General features: G+C 40.3%; 1 protein-coding gene across 1 annotated transcript in view; it reads right to left on the reverse strand.

Moving 5' to 3' along the window:
• Window positions 1–789: 789 nt before the first annotated feature.
• Window positions 790–15,979, reverse strand: part of MAN1A2 (mannosidase alpha class 1A member 2) — a 124,170-nt gene continuing 108,980 nt past the window's right edge. The window contains exon 13 of the mRNA XM_045861689.1: window positions 790–6,537. Coding sequence (XP_045717645.1) covers window positions 6,405–6,537 — 133 coding nt within the window. The 3' untranslated portion in view covers window positions 790–6,404. The remainder of the gene's footprint in view (window positions 6,538–15,979) is intronic.

Here is a 15,979-nt window from a genome sequence, read left to right on the forward strand (position 1 = left end):
ATTTCCTAGGGGAACCCATATCCTTAATCCGAATGCCATCTGCCATGTTGAGGACAGTCTTTTGTAACTCAATGAGAAAATGATGACAATTTCAGTACCTGGCAGATAGAGGCCCAGGTTTATCAAACTATCGTCATTCAGAGATCCTTATTCTTTCATCTGGTCCTGTTTTAGTTGCTTCTGGAAAGGTAAATCCACAGTTAATCTTGACACGCCCACAATGTGTTTCCTAGTTTGAAATTTTGACGAAGTTGCAATGCACTGTACCAGGAAGAATGAGGCCTCAAAGAGCGAACTGGCTGTTGTGGCAGGCTTTACCCCTCATTGCCGTACTTGGAGCCCCGAGAACGCCGGGTTTAAAGTATCCTCTGCATTTGCAGCATCGATCGATTAAACCACGGTGGGCTTCTATTTCACAGGCCTCTTAGGCCTATTTTTTGTCCAAGAATCACTTAAAGCACAGTGAGATTTTAACATGAATGAGACCCAGTGATCCTGGTATTTTAAAGCTCGATAATCTCTGAGGCTGGAGTAGACTGGGTCTCAGAGATAACAGGGACAGTAACACTGTCATTTTCTTTACATCAGACGAAATAAAAATTACCCTTAAGCCCACTCTTCATCTTTCTGTAACATCCAGGAACGTGCCCATTCGCTGAACCAGAGGAAGCACTCCCTGAGTGTGGGGGACTGAAGACCGTCAGGTGCTGTGACAGACAGACCTGTTCCGTAACAGGAAGCCTGGGCTGTGCTGCCGTCGGCGGGAACAGATGAAGGGTACACAAAGACTTTTCACTTAAAGAACATCTTTATTTGACCTTTAATATACAATATTACCTTTGCTTTATAAAAATTACATATGGAGGACATGACTGGAAACCATTCAGGAGCGGCCAGTGGGTACCAATTTAGGAGGTTACACTTACCCCACTTCCGGTTTAAGGAAACTGTATTGGTGAATTTGAGACCAGTCTGATTGAGCAACGGCATTTCAACTTCCAAAGCCAGTCATTAAAACTGGGGATAAGTTATTTAATTAATCCAACAAAATCTAAGTTCTAGGTTTCCTAAAAAATAACCTTCCCCAAGAGAACTCAGCTTATCTCCATGGAGTTTCTGGTATGCAATCTGCAGTGAATCCTGTAATGTTTGAATAGCTGTACGACATCTGCGATTGTTTAAATCCTCTACATGATAAATGCATGTGGGTCTGTGTGCTTGCACGCATGCTCACTTTCACACTGAGCTGCAGTGATCCGCAGAGTATGCTGGACTTAGAAAGGCAGCCCGTGATGTGCGCTCCCTGTCACTCGGAATACAAGCTTCCCCTCTAGAATTTCCAAAAATCGTGAAATATTTGATGAACTTTTTAGCAAAACATTATCTCTAAGGTTGATTGGTGCATTGCAATACTAGTAATACGGGGTTGAGTCATTTCATGAGTTCTGCTGAGCTTAAACAAAGTTTAAAATGGATTACTTGTTAAACAGTGGAAGTGTAAGGTTGAGATGGAGTGAGATTTTAATTCCAATATGATGCATATTGACATTGTGAAACAATGCCAGAGACTTGTAGAAGGGTTTCGGGCCAGTTATGCGAGGGAAGAGGAGGGGAGACTGTCCTTGTGGATGGGTCTTTCTCTGCACTCCTCAGCTGTAGGCAGTTCTGGAGGTAACAGGGGCCGTGCCCTCTGCAGCCTACGAAAGTAACAGTGGCTGCCAAATGGCACATAACCCATTTTCTGTTGCTTGAAACTTTTCAGGAGGTTGGTTTCTGCAGCACAAAGGTTCGGAAACTCCATCGTATTCCTAACAGAGGGTTCTAAGAGCACTCGAGTGGAGGAATTCTGCAGCCCCAGCAACCCAGAGTCCTGGTCCAAAGGTCAACAAGCAGGCGGAACTTCAACAGAATTACGATTCTGACACCACAGAAACACTTTGTTTTACGTGGGGACTCTGGCATTGTGGCACTGAATGACAAGGCAAGGATATTGGCTGACAGTACACCCCAAGAACAAAAAATATGCCTCTTTCATGATAGTTACACCATACTGAAAGCTGGACAGATCCAGGAGTATATCTATTTTCAAGACAACAAAATGTACAGCTTCAGGTTACACAAATACACACACTCATACATACACATGTCGTTTTGCTTTAAATGAATTGCATAACTCAAACACAGAGAAAAGGTGCAGATCAAAGATTAGTCTTACACACAAATTAAACTTTGGGATCAAGGTGAACAGCTGTGACCCATGGACAAAACCCAGCCCTCCATGTTTTTGTAAATGAAGCTGCACTGGAACACTTCATTTATGCACACTGCCTGCATCTGCTCTCAAGTCTCAGTGGCAGCACGGAGTAGTCAAGTCGTAGAGATAGGGCAGCTCACAAAGCTTAAGACATTTATCTGGACCTTCAGAGAAAAGCTTGCTGAGCCACGAAAGAGCAAAAAGAACACCTCCACCATGATCTGAATGAGCTACAGTAACAGAGAATCATCAGCACCAATGTTCTTGAACCGAATAAGTCCATTAAAATATCTCAAGACCATATTTGGTTACTCAAATATTCTGCTCAGAAGCTGTGCAGCCAAAACCAGTTAACCAGCCTTTGTCAGTGAAAAAAACCCATGGTGTGAAAACCTCTCTCTGTGTAAAACTGTATTTATGTATACATCTAGGTGAAGAATGGATAAGACATGAGCTAGCCAGTTTAAGGGTAAGAAAACCTAAAGAAAAAATGACTATTCAAAGTACTATTACTGAGAACTACTATCTGGAACTTAGAAATATTTTAGTGTATTTTTCTTTGTATTAACATCATGGAACCACTATTAGGACACAGAGCAAAACCAGTATACAACTGAAAGTTTTACCCAAGAATTATGTGACAAAAAACTTTGAATATAAAATAACCAGCATTTCTAGAAAACATTATTTTTAATTATGTAATTAAATGTAGCAAAATAAGAATGTTTGCATTTATTTCTAAGTATTTTAGCCCAAGTTGCATCAGAAATCAAGTATTTTTTGACATTTTCTGAAAGTTCAGTTATTAACTACAATTACAGCTGTTGGGATTATGCAGTAACACACTGTTTAAAATATATTATAAATAATTTATTTTACTCTTTAATTTCAAGGAACTATAAAGAGTTTTGAAACATGACTGATACTGGGAACCATTTAAAATGGCATGAACTACTCTCATACAGAAAATGCCAGTGGAATCACAGATGTCCTGACGCCCGCCAGTGCCCAGCGCACAGCCTGGCACAGGGCGGGCACTGTGTGCTGCTCACTCGCTCCCACATTCATTCTGAGAAATCCAGGCTTCAGGAGAAATTGCATAATGAGAACGGCATGCACAAGCTCTTATCAACACACCTGTAGTTCTGACAGAGACTCCGGCAACGGAGAGTGGAGATGAGAGGATCAGAAGTTCCAACGGCACGGTTGAAACCTATCCAGTGGAGCCCTAGGTGACACCGTAGAAAAGCAGGGTCGATATTCCACAAGAGGAATACATTCCCCCCACCCTCAGTTACACAGAAACATTTGCTCCAGGACAGGGACAAGCTGGCGTCGGAGAGACACGCCACAGCACACACCCGCCGGAAAGGAAGCGCCCTCTGACGGGGGACTCATTTTTCTGCACCAAGGCTGCTTTTTGGTCAGGGCCACATTCTCTTGGTCTTAACAACTTCATACTGGTTTGAACAAAAAGGTGATTCTAAAATTGTGAAAGAACTAAATGTAGAAGTTAGAGGGGTATTCACCCATCTCTATTTTTTTTTAATGTACCAACTGACCTATTTTGCATATTTGTGCCAAAGGCACAAAGTATGGCGTCTACTCTGAAGAGACACCTGGAAAGGAGCATTTCTAGGCCCTTTGCAGAAGGCTTTATGCATGTAACAAGTTATTTAGCCTGAGTAATAGATCTACGAAATGCAAAGGACTGTCAAGAACAGGACAAAGTAAAGAACACTCTTGGAAACTAAGCAGAATATGGCATAAGGATTGATCTTGAAAGAAATAATTTTAAAAATCCGTAACAAAAATAAAACATGACCCTGGAAAGTCATTTGTAGCTGACTTTAATTTAATTGCCTTTGGTATTCAGAAGGGAAAAAATGGAAGCATTATTCGAGGCTCTGGTCTTCTCGTCCTCACAAGGAAGGGAGGGGGTGCTGAGGAAGACCCTCCCACTGAACCTCCCTCTCAAGTTGTGTGCTCGCTCCAGCACTGGCCAGGCTTGTACCCGTGTCTGCCTTCTGCCAAACTCCAGCCACTGGAGAAATACGACAGAGCACTTGGGAGTGAGGGTTCTGTCTTATTCCTTGAGAAGTTCCTGGGGAACCCAGAAGGGCCCTTTACTCTGAATTCTTCTAAACGAAGTAAGGGCGGGTTCATTGCCGCCTACACAGCTGTCTGGGCCCTTGCCAACTCAAGGTTTTCACTTTATTTTTGAGAATCAAGTACTTTTTTTCCCCTTTCTCTTCTGAAGTTACAGTCACCTACCCTTCTCATTTAAAATTTCAATTTTCAAGTAGTAAAAGATATTACAATTTCAAAATAGGAGCTAAAACTGAGAGCTCTTTAAGACTGAAGTGACGCAACGGGATCCACACCCTTGTTGTCTTACACACACTAAAAAGTCGTGGGTGGTCCTCGTTACTGATCATTTGCTGACTGTGAAGAGTTTTTGACTATTCGTGAGGTAAGATGATCACCCTTAGAAAATATTTAGTTAATTTATAAATCTTTTTCCAATTTAATCTACATGTCCATGAAAGGTCAAAAAGAAAAGCAATCAAAATAAGGAAATATGCCTGCAGAATGCCGAGGTGGGTTTCTCGCAGACATTGTTTCATGAAATCTTCAGATTCAGGGTAAATACTGAACTAATTATACTGTTCCCAACTTTTATTGTCAATGGAAGCTGTTGGTATTAAATATAAAGAAGTGTCTTGTACTGTGACATAAATTCAAGGGACAGAAAATTTATAAGCATTAGATATTTATCTTACAATATAATTCTTGATAAAATTCAAATTCTTCCCCCCAAATATAAAGAAACATTAATTTACTTAAAAAGAATTATCACTGCAAAACCTATTGATGGTGTGAGGAAATCCTTTAGCTATTATACCCCAAATTCAGTGTAATATGATTAATTGCACCACACTTTTATCACTAAAAATTATTTTGCAGCTATTTTGATGAACTCTTTGGATTTCTATAAATATTCTTGGAGAAAATAAAAGTTAAATTTATTTTTACATAAAAATATTTTTGAAAAGCTCACTCATCTGATGAGATAATCAAGGACCCATGTCCCCATTTCAGATGAGGCTATTGAAGGAAGTTCCACTCTAGGTGTCCTGCTTTTGACTCAGTGAGATGCGCAAGCTGTGGGGCTTTCCGTGGCAAACTCAGAGCTGCCAGCGGATTCTGTCAAGCCATGTAAATAAAGTTGTAAGTTGAGGGATTCTACTAGGTTACAATGAGGTTAAAATGGTTAAAATTTACTTGGTAGATTTGCTGGTTTGGAAAAAGAATCTCCTACCAACAAAACCAACACTTTCCCTTAGAACAGGTTTCAAGGCAAAAACTGCGCATTTCCCCACTTTTTGTCATGCTGCCAACACGAGACTGAATGCCATGCACAGAACCCCGAACCCAGGCTCGTACGCCGTGGCTGTGACGACTAGTTTCGATGACTCCATACGGAGACAGACTTGACGAATATTCTTTGTCAGATCATGCCCCCAGAGAAAACTAGATTTAACTAAGAAATTGCAATGGAATAGATTGGGATTTGAAACGGTTGCCAGTCTGGTCATCCAATAGGAACTTGAAACTTCAGACAGGGGTAGGTACTTCTGTTTCTTTTCCGAGTCTTCTTGCTGCTGATGCAGTGACACCGTCCTTTTGTCCTTGTTTATTTTAGTTCACTCCATTATTGAAAATGGAGAAAAAGGGCTAAACAATGTGTACACGTTTGATTTGAAAGCTGCTCCCCTTTGGGGGAGACGTACAAACTGGTGACAAAGGCCATCTGTAACTCCTGCTGTGACACCCACACTCTGGGCTCATTCCCAGGGAGTCCAGCCTCAGACCCCGGGACTCAGACACAGTCCCGGCCAAAGTGGAGCCGTTTCTCACGCGGCCACCTCTGTCCTGCGCACACCGGAACGTGTTTTGGTCAGGTACAAAATGGAATCATTTCAAAGTTGAGATATCTACAAGTTGACAAGTCCGTGGGGAATGAGTCGTGTTTCACCCTGCCGGCTGACGTAAGAGGTTCAGGTTTTCCGAAGTCCCCTCTCGGATTAACTTCTAAGCGGTCCATGTAAACAACACACAGGTGAGAATGGTCTTTCTGAAGCTGCTTTCATCGAACAGCCGGGTTTCCTGAAAGTGTGGTGTTGGCTAAGCGCAAAACGGGCAGAGGGTGAGCCTCCGTATTGAACACCCAGTGGTCTAAAGGTAAAAGGTCATCCCCGGAGAACAGCAGATACAAATACCTGAAAAGAAAAGGAAGAAAAAGGAGCTCGGTTAGAATTCAACAAGGAGATCCAGGGACCCAGTCAGAGTGGCAGAGGACACGGACCACCGCTCGGAGCAGCTCTGACGGAAAACACACAGCAGGGGCCCCAGGCGCTCCAACGGCCTGAAACACTGCAACAGCGTGCTCCAGAGCGGCGGGGAAGCGAGCCCGGCGAGCTATCTCGTCTCCCCGAGACGAGAGAGTGGGGACACGCTCCACATCCCGGTCTGACACACACAGAACAAGCTGTAAAGTGGCGTAAGACAAACACCTTCATAATTTTTCAGACATTCTTTTAAAGGTAGCATACCAGTCATATGTTTTGGAAACTTATGTAGTATAACTAGAAATTAATTGATATGTGTAAATAAACATTGGAAGAAAGAAGTAAAGTACATTATTTGGACACAGCAAGAACTTTTGCACAATCCTAACATATGAGTGGTTTCACAGGTGCTGCAAAGTATTAAAGATTTCAGAAACATGGACTTACAGGAAGTTTGATAATTGTTCATTTCTCTTCATTGTTTATAATAGAAAGGCAAGGGTTCCTGACCGCCCTCTCCCCCCAGGGGAAATGCAAGCCAGAGTGGTTACACAGAAGTCAAGGACCAGAGACTTAACTCACACAGTGGTTGTGAGCCGCCATGGTGGGCAGATCCTGACCTGAATTCTGGAGGCGCAGGTCGTGACAGTGAGCATAAAAAACTAGCTACACAGTCAGGAAATCTGGGTTCTAACTCTTGACCTTGGCAACAACTAGCTGGGCCTTACTAGGCTTCACTGAAGAATTCCATTACAGTGTTTTAGCTAAAATTTATTTGTTTTCAACACAGGTACTTTACTGTCTTTTCTGACCACTGCCATAGATCGGGATGACACAGTACAAACACTCAGCACTGCGGCACGCGGAGACTGCGTATCAGCTGCGATCCCGCTGGAAGGGAGGGCGGCAGAGCTCCCGGTCTCTCTCCTTGACCCCTGACCTGAGACCCACTTGACTGATTTATTTACCCGGCTGCAGGCAGAGATGTTAGAACTGAAAAGTCAGACTTGGGTGGGTCTGCTTACTACACGGAGACCAGAAGCACCAGCCCTTGGTGTTCTGGGCACAAACATGCCCAGGAAAGTTATGTTCTGTGCGAGTCCACGTCTCTTCCTCTCTCTCGGTTAACCGTGGGCTAGTGGGCCATCACTTCTCAGAAGAAGAGTATGTGAAAGAATAAAGAGAGAAAATACAATAGTTTCCTGAAGAATGACCCCTTTCCATGGGAGATGCTATGGAAGTATTTCATGTAAACATAGGTGTTAAAAAAATTTAGTAAGATAACAAATGTGAAAATTTTAGATAAGAAAAAATGCTATTTTTTAAAGGATCTTAATTAAATACTACTGTAGAGGGTTGACTAGTGCGCCCCCACCTTCATTTCCATCTAGAGCCTCCAAATGCAATCTTATTTGGAAACAGGGTCCCCAGGATCTTGAAGTGAAGTCATTCTGGACTTAGGGTGGGCCCTGAACCCAAGCACTTGTGTCTTTACAAGAGAAAGGAGGGGAGGTTTGGACCCAGACACCCACAGGGAAGACAGCCAGGTGAAGACAGAGGCAAAGACTGAATTTATGCTGCCACGAGCCAAGGGACACCTTTAGAGGAAACTGATTTCAGACTTCTGGCCTCCGGGACTGTGAGAGAGTAACTTTCTGTCGAGGCACCAAGCTCGAGGTTAGCTGTTTCAGCAGCCCCAGGAACACAATACAACTTCCACCCCTACCTCTCCATGCCTCTGGACCTGAAGCACTACTGCTTGGTCACAGGGGTTTGGAGCAAGACTGACCCCTCTGGCAGCGTCAAGCAATGCTGGAGAGCAGGGGCTGCCCCAAGGCTTAAACGATAGCGCACACTTGAAAATGTATTACAAAGTCAATGTTTAAAATTAAAGTAATATGGCTACATAGCTCTTTTTGACTTTGGATTATAAATTCACAAGAGGACGTCAAGGGCATGGTATACTATTACTGATTTAAATTTAAACCTGGAGTCTAAAAATAGAACAATTAGAGAAGCATGATCTTTGCTGTGAAAGTTGAGAAAAGTCTACAATCTAAATTAGTTATCAGACTGCTAGATAGTTTTTTATTTCTAGTAAAGGTTTTTTTAAAACTACACTTCAAGGCTAGAGATAACACATTACAAATGACAGACTGAAGCCTGTAGGTATGTAAAAAGGTGCTGTTAAGTACTTCAGTTTCGCTGGATGTCTTGGGTACCTTCTAGAGCTATTTTTAAATGCTGTTCACATACATCTCTTTTCTCTTCCTCTTACGTAAAGACAACACACTCAGAGGACTTGGTGGAGCCGGAAATCATCAGCACAATGACCGAACAGGGAACTTTTCAGAAAGAAGCCACCAGATCTGAGGAGAAACATGAACGTGTCTCCAGAGAGAAGGTCAGGCTAACAGAAGTGAATGTATAACCAGGTGAATGTATTCTTACTTAGTCCTTTACACTCATTTGTCCAATGGGCCTTGATGACTCGTTTATTCTTTTTCTCAATGACCAAAGGCAATGGCAGGTGTATTATGGGTAGACAGATGATGTTACAACGACACAAAGCTCTGCATAAGGACTACAAGGGCCTCATTAAAAAAAAAGGATTGTTTAAAAAATAATTTATTTAAAACTTCCATTTATTTATACTTCTACTGTTTAAATAATGTTTTTGGAACTGGTTGGAAATCAAGTTAAATTAAAGATAATCAGTGAAAATGATATTCTAAAAGATGATGCATTAAAACGTACAGTTATTAATCTCTCCAAAAGGCTGTCCTCTCTGTGCCCTCCTCCACATCTGCTGTCAAACCCTAAACCCGCTGCAGTGGTGGGAAGAAAACCATGGAAGCAGCATGGGCATGCCACAGATTCAAATGGAAGACACACGTGCAGTCCTCAAAGATGAACTGAAAGCGGCAGACACTTCTGGTGTGCTGTGATGGGTTAGGCCTTCTCCTGGATGTAAGGTGGAATTCACTCTCCTCTGACTTCAGGGGTCAAATAAGTCAGGGTGGTTCTGCTTCCAGGAGGCAGGACACCTAAACTACACACGCAGCTGGGTTATCTCACACAGCAGCCCAGAGGGAGATGGTGACAAAGGCTGGTTAAGTCGGCAGTAAAACATGGTCAGAGCTCCCAGTTTTGCAAAGTTAGTGAAAAAATACTAAAATTTTCCTGGTGCCTTGAGAACACTTGTAATTATCCCTTTGATACGTATGTAAATCTTTTCAAAAGCAAAATCAACCTCTTGTCAGTTTTACAATCCAGCAATGTTTTCCTTAAAGACCAGGGTGCTCTGTCTTTGAAATATAAACATCAAGGAAGAGAGCAGCCACTCTCCCTGTCAAAAAAATTAAAAAACAAAAAAATTTTAAAAAATTTTTCCTCTGGTAATCAGGATCTTTGTACAACTCTTGACTTTTTCCTCAAAATTACAAGATGTTCATGCCTTACATCTTCACAAAAAGCCCAAAGTGAGAAAGTAAAAGCAGGCATCTCTCAGGCGTGGGCCCACTCCGACGGTCTAACAGGTGTGGCGCGGTAGCGCACTGCGGTTCTGATTTGTGCTGATGGCACTGAGCTCGTCTGTCATCCTTACAATCTTGAGTGTGACACTCAACTCTTTTCCCTGGTGTTAACTGGGGCTGCATGTTATCTTATTGTCTGTATATATTCTAGCCACTTTTCATCGCTTCATTTCATTTTCTTTCATTCTTTTACAAACATCTTTCAAAGAGCAGGTGGTTTTACATTTTAGACCAACTGATTAATTCATTCTTTTATGGATTATGCCTTTGGTGCAATGTCTGAAAAAACCTTTTCCCACCATAAGGTCCCCCAATTTTCTTCTACGTTTTCTACTAGAAGTCATTGTGGGTTTTTTTTTAGGTTTTCAATTTAGATCTATGATCCATTTTTATTTTTGTATATGTATATAGAAACTCAATTACTTCAGCATACTGCATGATTCCAATGACATGAAACTCTAGAAGAGGCAACCTATAGTTACAGAAAACTATGTGTTTGTGGGTGGGGTGGAATTCACTGCAAGACTAGGATGGAAACATTAATTAGGTGGTAGTTGCCCAGGCTTATATATTTGCCAAAACACAATAAGCTGTACACTTATAATAATTCAATAAAGTTGACTTCTAAAGTTGAAAAATGAAGACTAATGGTAAAGGATGGGGAAGAATAACATTATTTGTTATTGCTACATAAGAATAATTTGTGTTGTAGCAGCCTCTACTGTAGGAAAAACCTGGCGAAAATATTTCTAAGTACATAGTTCTGAAATTGGAAAAAATACTTATATTAAGTCATGCAAGTGAAATTCACTGTGTGCGTCTGCGATCCCTACAGTCTGCTATTTGGATGGCACTGTGATCTGTGATAGGTACTAAGAGGGATTTAAAAACGTGGAGACCATGGTTCTGGCCCTCAGTATGCCATCTGAGGAGATTGGACCACATAAAATAGCTGAACAATGATTTCCTCACCTGACCTCATGGTGTACTAGCTATTCTTTGTCATAGAGTGTGAGTAATTCCTTCATCTCTAATTGCTTAATATTAAGTCACTAGTCTCAGTGGTTCTCAAAGGGTGATCCTCCAGACCATCAGCATCACCTGGGAACTTGTTTCAAATACAAATTCTCAGACCCCAGTCCAGACCTACTGATCAAAACCTTTGGTGATGGAGCCCAGCGATCTGTTTTAAGAAGCTTTCCAGGTGATTCTGGTGCAGGCTCCAGTTTTGAGAACCACTGCGCCTAGGTTTACCAACTCTGTGTAACTTCCAACAATAGTGTGTACCGTTTCTGCTTTTCCCCTTCACACGGGCACCTGAACCTTTGACTCTACTGAAAACAGATCCACTGCCCTCACACCCTAACTTGCCCCATCTTGCCTGGTGCCTCTTTTGCTTGCTTTATAAATTCTCTGATGCATTCATTATGAGTTATCTCCCAACACTAACTGAATTCTCAGTTCAAACCCTGAGCCCCAACCTGGAAATGAAGTAGGTCTATTATTCTTTTCTCCTTTCCCATTTTTGGCAAAAATCTTATAAAATCACTGTTTTTCAGCTGTCTCTCTCGGAATCAAATGATTCACTCCTTTATTTAACAAATATTTAACATAGACACATGAATATGTGGCCTCACCATACATGCTGGGGAAACAATAGCCATTAAAACATACACAAATCACTGCCCTCATGGAGTTTACATTCTAGCTGGGGAACACCTAAGGAAATTATGTGGCATGTTAGGAGATTGGTGTAGGCAAAAAGGTAAAGTAAAAAGGTGGAATGATAAGGAACAAGGGAGCAATTTAAAATTTTATATAAGAGGATTGCAGAATGCCTTAAAATCCAATTAAGAAATTAAAAAAAAAGGGAAATTAAAAGATGCTACTTAAAAACCTAGAACTGTAAAACTTATAGAAGAGGACATAGAAGAAAAGTTCCTTAACGTGTGTCTTGACAACAATATTTTGGATTTAACACTAAAAACATAAGCAACGAGGCAAAAATAAATGAGACAACATCAAACTAAAAGCTTGAGTACAGTCAAAGAAATAATAAGAAAAACAAAAAGGCAACCTATAGAAGAAAATATTTGCAAGTCATATATCTGATAAGAGGTTAATATCCAAAATATATCAAGAACTCATAAAACTCGATAACAACAAAAACAATTCATTTTAAAAAATGATCAGAGGAACTGAATAAACAAGTTTCCAAAGAAGACATACAGATGGCAACAGGTACATGCAAAGATGCTCAACATCACTAACCTTCAGGGAAATGCAAATCAAAACCACAATGAGATGTCACCTCACACCTATCAGAATGGCTATTATCAAAACGCTAAGAGGTAAGTATTACAGAAGATGGGGAGAAACGGGAACCCTTGTGCACTGTTGGTAGGAATATAAATTGATACAGCTGCTATAAAAAACAGTATGAAGGTTCCTCAAAAAATTAAAAATAGCCCTGGCTGGTGTGGCTCAGTGGATTGAGCACCAGCCTGAGAACCAAAGAGTCGCTGGTTGGATTCCCAGTCAGGGCACATGCCTGGGTTGTGGGCCAGGTCCCCGTTAAGGGGGTGAGCAAGAGGCAATCACACATTGGTGTTTCTCTCCCTCTCCTTCTCCCTCCCTTCCCCTCTCTCTAAAAATAAATAAATAAAAATTAAAAAAAATTTAAATAGAATTCCATATGATCCAGCAATTCCATTCATGGGTTTATATCCAAAGGAAATGAAAACAAGGTATCAGATAGCTGCACCCCCGCGTTTTTGGCAGCATCATTCACAATAGCCAAGGTATGGAAACAACCTAAGTGTCCACCAACAGACGAATGGATAAAGAAAATGTCACACACACACACACACACACACACACACACTGAATTATTAGTCAGCCATAAAAAAAAGAAAGAAATCTTGCCATTTGGGAAAACATGGATGGGCCTTATGGGCATTAAGTGAAATAAAGCAGACAGACAGACAAACACTGCACACTACCCATAAGTGGAATCTAAAAAAGCCTGACTTACATTTAAACAGAATAGAATGGTGATTTCCATGAGCTGGGGCATGGGGTAAGGGGTTTAGAAAGATGTTGGTCAGAGGTACCAACTTCCAGTTAGGAGTTACGTTCAGGAGATCTAAGGCACAACATTGTGATTATGGTTAACAATGTGTATTGTATTCTTGAAAGTTGCTAAGAACAGATCTTAAATGTTCTCACAACAAAAAAGAAATTGTAATTAAGTGATGTTAGCTAACACTCCAGAGGTAACCACGGCAATATATAAATATATCCCGTATCAGCACATTGTACACCTTAAACTTACATAATGAGAGGCATTCAGTGAATATATAAATTGGAGTCACTATAGTCAAACTGTTAAATTACTAAAATCAAGTAGATTGAAGTATGAGGAAACTGTTCTATTCTTGCTTTAACAAGCCTAGGAACTTAAACTTTTGAACTTTCCAGTTCTGCAGCAATGCCTAGATATACATCAAACCTCCGGGTAACCATCTGATTACCCTCTGAAGGACGGAGAAAAGAATGTTCACCTATCCAGACCACCTGACGTCTTACTGATAACCAGTCCTAGGGCTAAGAACTCGGGACGAACTGCTTTCAAGAACTCAGTTGTTGTTATAAGAACTCAACTTTTCTTCTTCAGAACATTTCTGGGTTTTCACCTAGCCATGTTTCTGTTTTTCCTTATATAAATCTGTATCATTTATTTCTAGCCAAAAACAAAAACCAAAAAACCCACTACTTAAGAGTGATCAGAGTACAGATACAAAGAGACAACTTTTTTCTTAACAGACTAAAGAGGTATCCAACAAATTCAACACGTATTTATTGAGTCCCTCTTGTACTGTGTGCTGAGTGCCAGGGACATGAGAGCAGTTAAAAGGAAAAGTCCCTACAGTTTTGAAGCTTACATTCTACTGACAGAGAATGACAAACATATACATATGTCGGGTAGTTGGAGTGATATAAAGAAAAATAAAGCAGGACAAGGGGAAAGAAAAATGGGGAGTACAGATGATACACACACACACAGATAGGGCATATTTTCACAGGCAGGTACACAAAGAATATAGCAGTTACAAGTTAGGGTGTGAACGTGACTTGTAAGTTCCTTGATATCAGGATGTATCCCTAAAGCAGCAATGGCATATATGAGGCACTTAAGTATTTATTTGATGAATTATCTCATATAGTACATTATATCACCCCTGAGTTTTAATTACCATTTACTTAGTAGGTTAAAAAAGAGCTCAAATCTATATAATGAACAAAGAGGTGGAATTAAGGATCCAGGAAATAACAGTTTAAAAAGGTGGGCAAATGCTGAAATTCTTATCCCCGTTAAACTTCCAAAGAACCTCTGACTGTTTGACTTACAGTATTCTTAACTTATATAAAAATTTTTTAAGTGTCATATTCTCTTGTCTGAGTTTATTCTTAATCACTTAAAATTCAACATAATTAAAGATGGACCTTTTAAAAAGCTTGCTCATTCAAACCTCCTTTTAGCTATCAAGTACTATCTAAATATTTCTTTACTTCTCAGAATACCCTCAATTCCAACATTTCTAAGTGGTTACCGTATTTTGCCATGTATGGTGTATACTTTTTTGCCCAAATTTTTGAGGGAAAAATAAGGATGCACATTATACACAGATAGCAGTAAAACACGGGTGCACATTATACACAGGAGCATGTTATACACAGGAAAATACGGTAACTTTATGAAACATATTTTCCCCCTGAACTTCAAGAGCTTTCTATCTATGAGAAATTCTGAGAAGAGTTAGGCTCTCTAGACTTATTCTGTTTAATTAAAGTTATCATAATTCAAATGCATATGCCCTTTGACCCAGCCATTTTACTTCTATGAATCAAACCAATATTTGTATTCACACAGGAAGCGAGACACATGTGCAAGGGCATTCACTGCAACACTCTCATAACGGCAAAGGTCTAGACCAGCTCGGATACCTAATGACCAGGCACCACTGAGTCAACACATTATGGTTCGTTACTCCTCTGTGGACTTATGTGTCCATATGGAAATGTCTTCTGGAGTAAGATGAAAAATTCAAGTTTCAGAACAGTAGGTATACAAAAACATATCTGTGGGGGGAAATAAAGGATATATACCTTATAAATATATGTTTTTATATGTTGGCACATCCCCAGAAATTTCTCAAAAGATATATCAAGAACTGTTTCATAACAGTTATCTTTGGGAAGTGAGGCTGGATGTGGGGTACAGAGAAACTTACTTTTCGTTTTTTCTGTTCCACACTATTAAATCACTTTGCCATACCCACGTATCATTTTCATCATGTAATTAGTAGTAAGCTAAAGCAAGAAGAAAGCATCCTGCACAGTGTCCCTTCGTCTTTCTCGGGTAGCTAAAACACGTGGACTGTTACTCTTTAATGAATTCACAATGCATTTCAACTACTTGATAGAATATACAACTTCAATTAACAGTTACTCAGCTTCTGACAAAAGCCTATTTGAATTCATTGATTTTTGAGAAAATTCTGTAGAGTCAGCCTAATCTTCATTCCTCTGCAGAGTTTTAAGCTCTATCTTAATAATAAAGAAAAATATAAGCCCACAACTACATTAGTCTTCACAGAACGTCTTGATTCAATTGCATTTTAATATGTCATCAGTTTTTATAAAGAGTAAGTACATTAGGATTGTTTTTGTATCTTCTATAACATCAATGTTTGAAGATATTTATCATTATGTACTAGGTTGAACCATACAAAATTGTCAGTATTCAGCTGGTTTTTTGATTTTCAAAAAAGCAA

The sequence above is a fragment of the Phyllostomus hastatus genome, unplaced genomic scaffold (genome assembly GCF_019186645.2).
Source record: "Phyllostomus hastatus isolate PE091 unplaced genomic scaffold, TTU_PhHast_1.1 phas_scaffold_216, whole genome shotgun sequence".
Classification (NCBI taxonomy): Eukaryota; Metazoa; Chordata; class Mammalia; order Chiroptera; family Phyllostomidae; genus Phyllostomus; species Phyllostomus hastatus.